This window comes from Symphodus melops, assembly GCF_947650265.1.
Source record: "Symphodus melops genome assembly, chromosome: 8".
Taxonomy (NCBI): Eukaryota; Metazoa; Chordata; class Actinopteri; order Labriformes; family Labridae; genus Symphodus; species Symphodus melops.
In genome coordinates, this window is record NC_136698.1 from 2,535,991 (window position 1) to 2,547,233 (window position 11,243).

Genomic DNA, 11,243 nt, shown 5'->3' on the forward strand with positions numbered 1-11,243 from the left:
GACAGTGTGGTGGCACGTACACGTTTCTATGCAGTGGTCTGCTGGGGAGGAGGGAGCACAGACGGAGACAGGAAGAGCCTGAACAGACTGGTCAGGAGGGCCGGGGTCGGTCCTGGACTGTCCTCTGTGGAGGTGTCTGAGAGGAGGATGTTAGCGAAGCTCACATCCATCCTTCAGCAGCAGACTGAGACACCCACCCTGCAAGACTGAGCACAGATCCTTTATTCCATCTGACTCTGTATAAATGTATCATTAATGCTGCATAGTGTTAATCTGATCTCTTTCCACAATTGAAAGTGCACATAGTGTTTATGCCAAGTATTACTTAATTCTACTGTAATGTTTCCCCTTTATTTAATTCATGTAAACTTGCTCATTGCTGTGCTACTATTTTTTTTGTTGCTATTGATGCTGTTTATATTCCCTGTTTTTTGGAGCTACTGTAACAACCAAATTTCCCCCATTGGGGATCAACAAAGATTATCCTTAACTTCTGCAAATTAAAAATCTCACTACCAAATTTACAAAATGCACCTTTAAATTTGAAATACTGTATTTATTCCACAGGGTAAATTCAGGTTTTAGAGCTTCTACCCCCATGGTTAATTTATTTGTGATTAAACATGCCCTTTACAGTGTATATGACTTGTTTGACAGGCGTCAGTTTGTTAAATTAGTTTAGATTTAGCGAACTAGCTAATTTTTGTCCCTGTGCAGGTGATGGCAAGAGTCCCTCTGTTTTCCACGATATTCTCTCTCCAATAAGCATACTGCTGGTTATTCATCATGAAGCTTAATAAGACAATAAGCAATACAAGAACAATCAAATCAGCTGTTTTTATTAAATGCTCTGACCACACAACAAATTAAAGAAGGACCATGGGAAAAATGTAAATATGGTGTTTTTATTGAGACTCTGCTGGAACTGGAACCAAATGAAGCATCACATCACTGTTGGAGACAGAAAAAAGGCGATGAGTACCACGTCTCAAAATGCATCCAGTTTAATCCAGTTTTCTAATAAAACAAACATATTTGATTAAGTCTGAGCTGATAGATATTTGACTTTATTATTCACATTTAAATGTAACACCACTTGAGCAGGTGAGTGATTAACTCTTTATAAGGATATGAGAAAAAAAAACAAGTGTCCAATGATAACGGACCACTGGAGTCTAAGAACTCAAGAACAGTCTCTTAAATTAACGCTGTGAACTTTTACTCATCTAAAAACACATGAATATAAATCTGTGTCAAACTAGTAAAACCTTTATATTCAACGTTTACTTCTTTCATGGAGGAAGCGTTTAGTATTTCTGTTGCCCAAAAGACAAAGTAACTAGAATCACATGTTAAGTATTGGATTTGCTGAATACCTTAACAAAGTGGATTTGGACTCCATCCATCTCTGGTGCATCTGGTCCAGCTTGATGTCACGCTATATCCTCTTTTACACTCATATTTTGCATACTCATCCAGTCTTTTTATTTGTCCCAAAAGGACATCCCAAGAATACACAGATGGAGGTCGTTCATATCTGCACCTCACCTCTAAAACAAGAGAAAGACTTGTTTATGTTTGTTAAATCAAGATGGCATTAATAACCATCATCCCTACAGTTTAATGACTGATACAGGAAACAAGCGTCTAATGATCTGAGGACTGTGATACCATGCAGTTCTGTACCTTGGCAAACTGGTGTGAGATCCCATTCTCCGTCATTGTTACATGTGGATACAGCTGAGGTGCTCTGAGGTGTAGAGATAAAGTGCCTATAATCACATGTGGTTGTAACTGTGTCTCCAGGTGAAAACACTTTCTGGGATGTTTCATATCTGGTGCCTCCTGGTATCCTTAGCGGCAGTTTACATTTTGGTGCTGCGTTTTGTGGAAAAGAAATTTCTGTTTATCATTTTATTGATAGATGTCGTCGACAATCACAGACCAACCCTTCACCTCCCATCAGTCAGTGTGATATAACCCATATAACTCAGTTTATACTTACGCTCACACACAGGCGCTGGACTGAACTCAGCTTTAGTTCCTATTTTTGTGCATATCGACGGTCTCTCAGTCTGTTTTTTGAACTTCAGATTGCACTCAAAATGCAGGACATCATCTAATTTGTTATCTTGGAGCTGTCCAGTTAATCGTCCATTTTGAATCTCGGGTATATCACATTTGATCTCTGTTGAGAAATATACACACAAGCATCAGAATAACTACATTTGTTTTCCATAAAGAATACAATGAAGATCAGCTGCTCATTTTACTGTGATTAGAAGGAAACGCCTCTTTCTAAAAGAACAAATAAATGATTAGTAGTTTGATTTACCATCCAGTTACTGAGGCAACCTTCCCGATGTTACGGTTTAAGTGAGTGACACACAAGCTGCATGGGGGGGTCTTGACTCTGTCTCAGGTAAGAATTGGTCTCAGTTCTTGTGGTCTTGACGACAACCCTTCCTTCGTCTATGTGCCTGTGTTTTGTGCGTTTCTTATCTGCTGCCGCTCACAAAGCGTATGATTTATCCATTTTTAATTCCATCGTATCTGATCTCTGATATTGACAATTAAGTTGTGTTGGTAAGAACACCAAATTCTGAAGATGTCATAAACGTCACAGCTACGATTTACGAGTCCGTTGAAGCATCAAGGAAAAATCACATTTTGCACAAATTCACAAAGACCTTCAGAATTTGTTTGTTCTTTTTCTTTAAATTCACTTTCCTTCAGGATGTACTTACCTCTACATGAAATGCTCTTATTTTCCCAGTTCCCATCCAAGCATCGAATCGTGTCCTCTCCCTCTATGGTGTACTTATCACGGCACTGATAAGTCACTTCAGAGTCAGACAGGTATTGCTTTTTGTACGCATTCATAATTACAGCATGTTCAATTGGAGGAGGGGGTTTGCAGAGGTTTGAGACAGCTGTAACATATACAAACACACAGCACAGAGTTACCTCCTGCACATTTTCAGAAGACTTTTATGATTTACAGTAGGACTGGACATTGACTCACGTTTACAGATTGATTCTGGTGATAATCCATCTAAATTCCAATTTCCGTTTTCGCATGAAAAACGGTCAATGTGATTGCGGTATCCATCATGACAAGTTATCCTCGCCTCTTGCCTGGTACGAAGGTTTAGATCTTCAACTTCGCCATTAGGAATCACAGGAAGTTCTCCGCACCGACTTTCCCCTAAAGTGGAGATAATAACAAAGATAACTGAATTACATCGCTGCTACAAAAAGAAAAGTTTTTCCTCTCTGAAAAAGAGATTCGGTAATGTCACAAAAATAGAATCAACATACAAAATTTAAAGTAGCAGCTCAAAAATCTCCTGATTTATTTTAAACTGGCATCTGTCAAAACCCTTATTTCAGGCCCTGCCAGCTGCTGTCTCTTTAAGCCCCCCCTCTGTGTGTGTCCTCTTTCCTCTGATTGGCCGGCTCTCTGGAAGCATCACTTACGGCCGAACACTGCAGGACTGCGAGGAGATCGCTGCTCTTTTCTCCGGTGCTGGGAGCAGAGAGTCTATACGTAAAGGCTTGAAGCCGTCTCCTGAAATTCTTGGCTTCATATCGAGAAACCATTGTGTGCTTAGCCGAACGAGCCATTTAGCGCCCTCTGCAGATTCATCCTGGGAATACTCCAACATACATTTACCTCATGAGCTGTAAGCAAGCCCACATTTAGTATGGACATCCAGCATTGCAACAGGTGATTGTTGACGGTAATAATGTCTACGGTAATATGTGCAGCTCTGTCCCCCCCCCCCCCCCCCCCCTGCAGTGTGTGAGTGTGTAACTGACAGCGTCATTTTCACACTGCTGTCAATCACCACTCCTAGTACAGGTAGCACACTATCCGAGAATAGTCTTTGATTATTAGTTGAAAATGGCACAGGTCTTTGGTGTTTGGTATTCTAGTGGAAAAAGAAAAGAAGAGGTGGAGGCGACAAATAAGGAGAAAGTGCACCAATGGGTGAAAGCATGGATACTGTAGCTTTACTGTAGATTCCTCTCACCGACGCCGATTCAACATGAAGAATTGGCGGAAGAAAGGCAGGCGGGGGCCGACGGGTAGTGACACACCGCAAAAGCTCGGGCTCACGATGGTCCAACGAGGACCAACGGGCGACGATCTTATTGGTGTGTCAGGGCTTGTTTTGAATATTCAATCAGTGCATACTAGCCCATTAGAGACAGAGTAGGTGATGTAGAGGAGATTTAAAGTGGGTATACTCTACCTGTGTAACTCACCAATGGTGTGCACAGACTTTTTGTTTGCTGCCCCCCCCCCCAACAAAAAAAAAAATTACCAATGCAGTCTTGAAGTCCGGACCACTTTCTGCCTTCACATACGGCTTCTCCCCACCAGCCTTTGGAGGGAAGCTTAAAACCTTGATTGCAGGTGTAGTACAGCTTGTTATCCTCCTGAGCAACAATAAATCCATTTTGAATTTGAGGCGCACGACATGCTGTCGCTAAATTAAAAAAAAAGAACAAAGAAGGATTATATTCAGACAGCCCTGATGGAAAGATATGATGAAAGGTCCTTTGAGGAGGGCCACAGTCGTCTGTATGATTTCAGCACTTGAATCTAAGAACTGAAGAACAGTCTCTTTTGCTTGTTTTGAGCTTTCTTCTGTATTTCTGTTGCCCAATAGATAAAGTGACTCGAATCACATGTTAAGTTTTGGATTTGTAAAGTTTCTTACCTGGACAGCTCTGAATCCCCGTCCATTTACCTTTCTCACAGGTAACAGAGAAGTACCTATCACGATTGTGCTCACAGGTGTATCGTACGACTTCATCGTGGTCATATTTTGCCTTGTCATTGTAGGTAATGATTGCATTGTTGATGGGATGTTTTTCACACCCTGCCTCTGAAACAGATTAAGTGAAAGTGTTCGGTTAGTCTTTAATTTGACTACATTAAAAATTCTAAATTTCATATCAGCCAATCAAAGGCCGACGGGGGCTGGTGGGTTGTGACGGAGACGCCGCAAAACTAGGGGAGACGATTTCTCAACGACGGTCCAACTAGGACTGACGGTCAACAATCTCCTTTGTGTGTCAGAGCCTTAAGCTGAGGTCAGACTACATCGTGTAAGCATGACTGTACCTCGATCCGGCCAAAAGACGGTTTTAGAACCTTTCTGCCTTGAAAATGGATTTGTTTTATCCTGTGCTGTGTGCCATATGAAACGCAATCCAGGCCGCATCAGGGATGCCTCACGACCTTCTAACAGACAATTGGTGCTGCGAGACTGAACTATGTAAATTGAAAAAAGTGATGTAGGGTGACCTCGGCAAAACACAACTTCTGATTCAGACTGATGTAGGAATCTCGACAACTCAAAAGGAACATTATGTCTATAAAATAAAATTCACCGCATTTATTTTCTTACTTCTAGATCTAAGATCTTCTGTGTTTTTAACTGACTGGGAGTTATGACGTTTGAAGGGTTTATCAAAGTCTTATTTTCTAAAGATCTCTAAAGATCAAACGTATTGTTCTCTTTTTTATTACCTTTGCATCTTGCATTCCCAGTCCAACCATTGTCTTTACAGGTGAGAGTGAATTGTCCTTCAAAACCATCCAAGCAGTTGTACCTGACCCGGTCGTCGTAAACGTACGTCTGCTTGTCATTGTTCACAATTGAAGCATTTGGAACCTCACGTCTGTTGCATGTTCGAACTGAAAAACAAGATTGCAGTTAAACACACTTCTAACTCACTCGATGGAACATTTATTCCTCACTGTTGGTCTAATGGAAATCATGGAAATAAAAAGAGAACAAGGAGCGGATCAGGCATTGTCTCACTTGAAAAATAATTTAATATATATCAAATTGTAAAATGGGTTGCCCACATAGACTTTCCGTCGTACGGACATTTGATAAGTGAAGGACAAGTGTGAGAAGCACCTTTGGACAATGTCATTGGGTAGTGCTCCTGAAACTGTCTAGCATTTTTTTACAGTAAAAAAAAAAAAAGAGGCTAATCATAACTAGACCTTCTCCACTTTCTCAGACACGGATTCAACATTAATATTCCTGTTATTAAGTAAACTTCACAATACCTTCACAAAGCGGATTTGGACTCCATCCATCTCTGGTGCATCTGGCCCAGTTTGATTTCGCCCTATATCCTCTATTACACCGATAGCTTACAGAGTCATCCAGTCTTATTATTTGTCCCCAACGGACATCCCAATAATACACAGATCGGGGTCGTTCAGTTCTGCACCTCACCTCTAAAACAAGAGAAAGACTTGTTTATGTTTGTTAAATCAAGATGGCATTAATAACCATCATCCCTACAGTTTAATGACTGATACAGTAAACAAGCGTCTCATGATCTGAGGACTGTGATACCATGCAGTTCTGTACCTTGGCAAACTGGTTCGAGATCCCATTCTCCGTCATCGTTACATGTGGATACAGCTGAGGTGCTCTGAGGTGTAGAGATAAAGTGCCTAGAACCACATCTGGTTGTAACTGTGTCTCCAGGTGAAAACACATTATAGGAAGTGTCGTATCTGGTGCCTTCGAGTGTCGTCAGCGGCAGTTTACATCTTGCTGCTGCATTTTGTAGAAAAGAAAAAGAAAATTCTGTTTATCATTTTCTGGACAGATGCAACAGTCGACAATCACAGACCAACCCTTCACCTCCCATCAGTCAGTGTGATATAACCCATATAACTCAGTTTATACTTACGCTCACACACAGGCGCTGGACTGAACTCAGCTTTAGTTCCTATTTTTATGCATTTCGTTGGTCTTTCAGTCTGTTTTTTGAACTTCAGATCGCACTCAAAATGTAAGACATCATGTTCTTTGTAATCTCGGAGCTGTCCAGTTATTTGTCCATTTTGAATCTGAGTTATTACACATTTGATCTCTGTTGAAAAATATACACAAAAGCATCAGAATAATGATTTTTTGTTTTCCATAAAGAATACAATGAAGATCAGCTGCTCATTTGACATAAAATATTCTACAATTATTCATTGAAACATGGGCATACATTCAATGTTACTGACACTAAATGACTATGAACATCAGATTCCCTTTAACAGATCTTTAACTAATATTCTTCTTTGAACACCACTAGACAATGACTTTATGGAAAGAAATTGCTGTGTCGCTAAACAAATGAATTAAGAGTTTAGATGATTCACAATCTCCTACTTTTTATGGGGATTTATTTGACCCAAATTTTTTCCATCCATGCTTGTACCATTGTCTAAAAATCATAGACTTTATAAAACATGGACGTCGTCTCAGTGACATCACCCACTGGTTTCTGAAAAGGCATTCTGAAGCCCAGCACAAAATCTGCCTCCACCTTGAATCCATTTACAAACAGGTGAAGAGGTGGAGCTGAGGGGGGCCTTAAAGTCCCCATGAAACAGAACTTGAGAGTGTCTAGCTGTCGTGGAGTACATAGAATCGTAACAGGATAAAACACAATATAAAAGGCGGGGCATAATGATGGGATAAATTTCATTGGATCGTTGGCGCCAACAGAGTGTGTTCGGCTGTCTCTTAAGAAATACTGCTTTACCGTCACAGCTTGGAGCCTTTGCACTCCACTCTCCATCTTCATCACAATAGATCTCCGACGTCCCATTCAGAACCTGCGTGTTAGACTTGCAGCTAAATCGAAGTACATTGCCGTAGGTTGCTTCCTCCGGGTCCCCAATCACCTGAACATTATCGTCCACATGAATCACTGGACACTGCTGAGCTGGAGAAGGAAACATGATCACATTTAACTGTATCACAACTTAGGAAGGTGAGTGATTAACTCTTAAAGGATATGATAAAGAAATCAAGTATCCAATGATAATGGACCTCTGTATCAGGTGTTACCTTCACATACAGGAACAACACCATCCCAGCCTCCAGCCATGCAGTGGCGAGCGCTACTACGAGTGACCATTTGATAACTGGAACCAGGATAACGTACAAAATATATCACACTATGTTGCATTTAGAGCCACATTTAAATGTAACTCCTTGTTATTGTCAACATTATACATGGATAATACGAACAAGTGCATTTATATTATCAGCTACTTTTACCCTTTTTGACAGGTGTATACAACTCGAGACCCAAACACAAAATCGTCGCCTTGTTCCAGATGGAAATCTGCAAACTGGGCGTCGCCAGGATGACCGCATGATTTAGCTGCAAACATAAAACAGTGAGAAAATTAGTCAAACAAAACAAAAAACCCAATTTGTATCTGTTCTTGCTGGGGGCTCCGGAGACTCGCAGGCAGCAGCCGCCATGTTGGAAATCCTGCTCAGCCTAACGACAGATTGAGAGCTGAGGCGGGTGTTAAACTCTTGACGAACGGGTCTTTGGTCTTTCCCCACTATATCTCTATTCCTGATTTGTGGTTCCTTCTATCACATTTGAAAGATTTTTTTAAATGGCAAAATTAAGATTATGTATAGGTAGTAACAGAAACATTTAGGTGTGGCAAAAAGCCCCTTCAACCATCCTGGTTCTTCTCTTTTTTCTTTCCTCACAACACTACACTAAGTGTATACAAAAATCTTTGGCATGTTCTTATTTAAAAGGCTTTACTTAACCTGCCTCCCTCATACTTGCAACCCAGTCGCAAAAACATATCGTTGTTGTCTGTCCCCAAAGAGCATTAAAGAGGGAAAAGGAAGTTCAGGGTTAGGGTTAGGGGTTACGTTGCTCCGGCGGCCTCCTGCAGGAGGATCTGTGTCTCTTCGGGGGAGCTGGTTTCTTCAAGTCTTTTTAAAAGCAGATCGAAGGTGTTGGAGGACGGTGCTCCAGGTTGTAGATTCTATGACTTTCTGCTCTGTGACTCGGTATCCTTTTGTTGTGCTGCTGCCTCTGTTGGCCAGGACTATTGTAAACCAGATTCTTAATGTCAATGAGATTTCTCCACATATTTCCCGCTGGGATTAATTAAGTATTTGTGATTCTGAGGATTCGGAATTAAAAATAAATAAAACAAATGTTTCTGGGAAGTCGTCCTCTATATTCCCTAGCTTCAGAGAAGTTCAGTAAGTAATGATGAATTGACCATTTTGACCATCTGACATCTGTTTTGTAAACTCTCCTTTAGGGACATGATGACAAATATAGATTCAACTTCCAGGTTCGGGTTGTGCTTATAGGGTTCCCTTCCAGACCCATCACCTATCCATAAGCGTTTCTCTTTTGAAGTCACATGTCATGTTTGATGTATATAGTGTTTAAAATCGCTGCTAAGTATCGATCTCCTAGAAGTAAAGGATTGTAACTTACCTTGACATTTGGTGCCTCTGGGCTGCCATCGTCCCTCCACACAGATCAGTTTGAAAAAGCCAGTGAAGCCAACATTACAGCCCACTCTCACTTGTTTCCCTCCGGGGTAGGACTCCTCCAGAGACGACGTGTCGAAGTTTGAGTCATAATGATCACTCTTTAAAAACTGTTCGAGTGTACAGTCTGTGACGCAGCAAGGGGGGGGGATACAAATAATCAACAGGGCAAATCCACACAACAACGATAACAACAAAACATTTCAAATTAAATTGTGAGAGAAGAAGGGAGCGTGCTCGATGTTACCTTGACTCTTCACCACCGTCAGCGTATGAATCCATAACAACAGGACACAACTTATTCTGATAATCACACGCATTGTTTCCTCATGGCCCGGAGCAGTCGAGTAGAAAGGAGACTGAAACACAGAACGAGCTGTGGATTTCAGAGGCCAAAAAAAAAAAAAAAAAAAAAAAAAAAATTGCTCAATAGATTTACGCAAGTCTGCTCCAACCTCTAAATACGATATGAGGCGCGCGCACAAGGGACAGAAAAAAAATCTAACAGAACCTTACATCCATAGACTGTACTAAGAAAACTTCACGCCACCTAAAACAGCTGGACTTTTAGGCTTTTATTCTGTTTGACCGTCTCTCTGCCTCTGTGTCATCAGGCTTTGTAATATTTGTCGTTCAGTGATAAAAAAAAAAAGAAGAAAAAAGGGCATTCCCATACTTTTTTTGCTTACTTCTAGGTAATGATCTGCAGAAATCAAAGCAAACAAAACATTTTTTAACAAGTCAACTCGAGTTTATGTAAAATTGTTCACTTCAAACTCAATCAAAAGTGTGAGCATATTATTTTAATATTATTTAAAGATTGAATCTTTTGAAAGTGTGGATGAATTTCACTGTTACACAGTTTATACAAATGTTTGTCTTTTGGTGTCCTTGGAAAGTTTGGAAACAGCTGCAAACAAATACTTTAACACAACAACAAGTTATGCAATGTAGGGTTTTTCCTATTTTACTCAATGTGGCTTCACATTAATCACACTGATGTTTTGGAACACAAGTTAAGTGTGGGTCTTCACATGTTTACATATTATACAAACTTTACTCAGAACAATAGTCATCAAGATACTACGATTGCTTAAATCTCTCTAAATGCATAGTGAGGATTCGGGTTGGTAAAATAACGCTCTGCCAATGAAAGGCGTCTGATCCAACCTTCATGACGAGTGTGAGTGCTCCGATCTGCGCTCAACCACGGTACACTTCCCACAACGTTGCATGGGAGTCGTCATTATTGAGAAATGTTCTGTCTGTTTCTGACAAACAATGACTCAAATTAATCAACAAAGTAAAGTAGTGCTCATGTTCTCTGTTCCCCTTTTTTTCCTTCTTCCTGTCTTGTAAACTAAGCACGCTTCATTATTACGTAAAGCTAGCTAGCAGGAAATGTTCCCACAATGTTCTAACTAACGTTCTCTAGAAGTTCTGTTGAACATATTAAGGATGTTAATCATAAACAATATGCTAGCTGTAAACAAAGGGAGAACGTTCTAGGTGCAGTAGAGTGAACAGAACGTAGAGGTTTCTGTTCCTGTAAAGGAATGCCATGTATGTATGTAGGTTTGCACTTTATTGCACTGTCAGCACGTGTGTGTTGTGTGTATGTCGTGTTATGTGTTATGCTGCAGCCTGTACGTCCAAGGCAAATTTCCCTCGGGACTGAATAAAGTAATCTGGAATCTTGAAAACGTTCCCACAGAAAGAACATAATCACAACAACATGATGAAAAGCTTTAAATGATGTGTTGGATGCTACAGAATGGTTGGATGGGTTCAAAGTTCACCAACGCACCGAAGCCCAACAAGCCTTTCATGTGTTGTATTATGATGTTGTGTACAAGAGGTAACATGGAGCGATCG

At 40.5% G+C, this 11,243-nt stretch overlaps 1 protein-coding gene across 1 annotated transcript; it reads right to left on the reverse strand.

Annotated features, from left to right (window-relative positions):
• Window positions 1-823: 823 nt before the first annotated feature.
• On the reverse strand, window positions 824-9,775 carry LOC306827809 (complement factor H-like). Its single transcript, XM_079349872.1, has 17 exons — window positions 9,616-9,775; window positions 9,313-9,495; window positions 8,106-8,211; window positions 7,893-7,969; window positions 7,585-7,767; window positions 6,736-6,918; window positions 6,408-6,599; window positions 6,098-6,271; window positions 5,546-5,713; window positions 4,731-4,898; window positions 4,332-4,496; window positions 3,026-3,208; window positions 2,748-2,933; window positions 2,006-2,188; window positions 1,687-1,878; window positions 1,377-1,550; window positions 824-951 (listed from the first exon to the last, which is right to left on the reverse strand). Exons 1-16 carry the CDS (start codon window positions 9,686-9,688, stop codon window positions 1,378-1,380), a joined length of 2,589 nt encoding a protein of 862 aa, XP_079205998.1. The 5' UTR covers window positions 9,689-9,775; the 3' UTR covers window positions 824-951; window position 1,377.
• Window positions 9,776-11,243: the final 1,468 nt, after the last annotated feature.

Coding starts and splice junctions, on each gene's coding strand:
- LOC306827809 (XM_079349872.1), bottom strand. CDS start 9,688: ATGCGTGTGATTATCAGAATAAGTTGTGTCCTGTTGTTATGGATTCAT. Junction 7,970..8,105: donor GTATACACCTGTCAAAAAGG/GTAAAAGTAGCT, acceptor TCCTGGTTCCAG/TTATCAAATGGTCACTCGTA. Junction 7,768..7,892: donor TGTTGTTCCTGTATGTGAAG/GTAACACCTGAT, acceptor TTCCTTCTCCAG/CTCAGCAGTGTCCAGTGATT.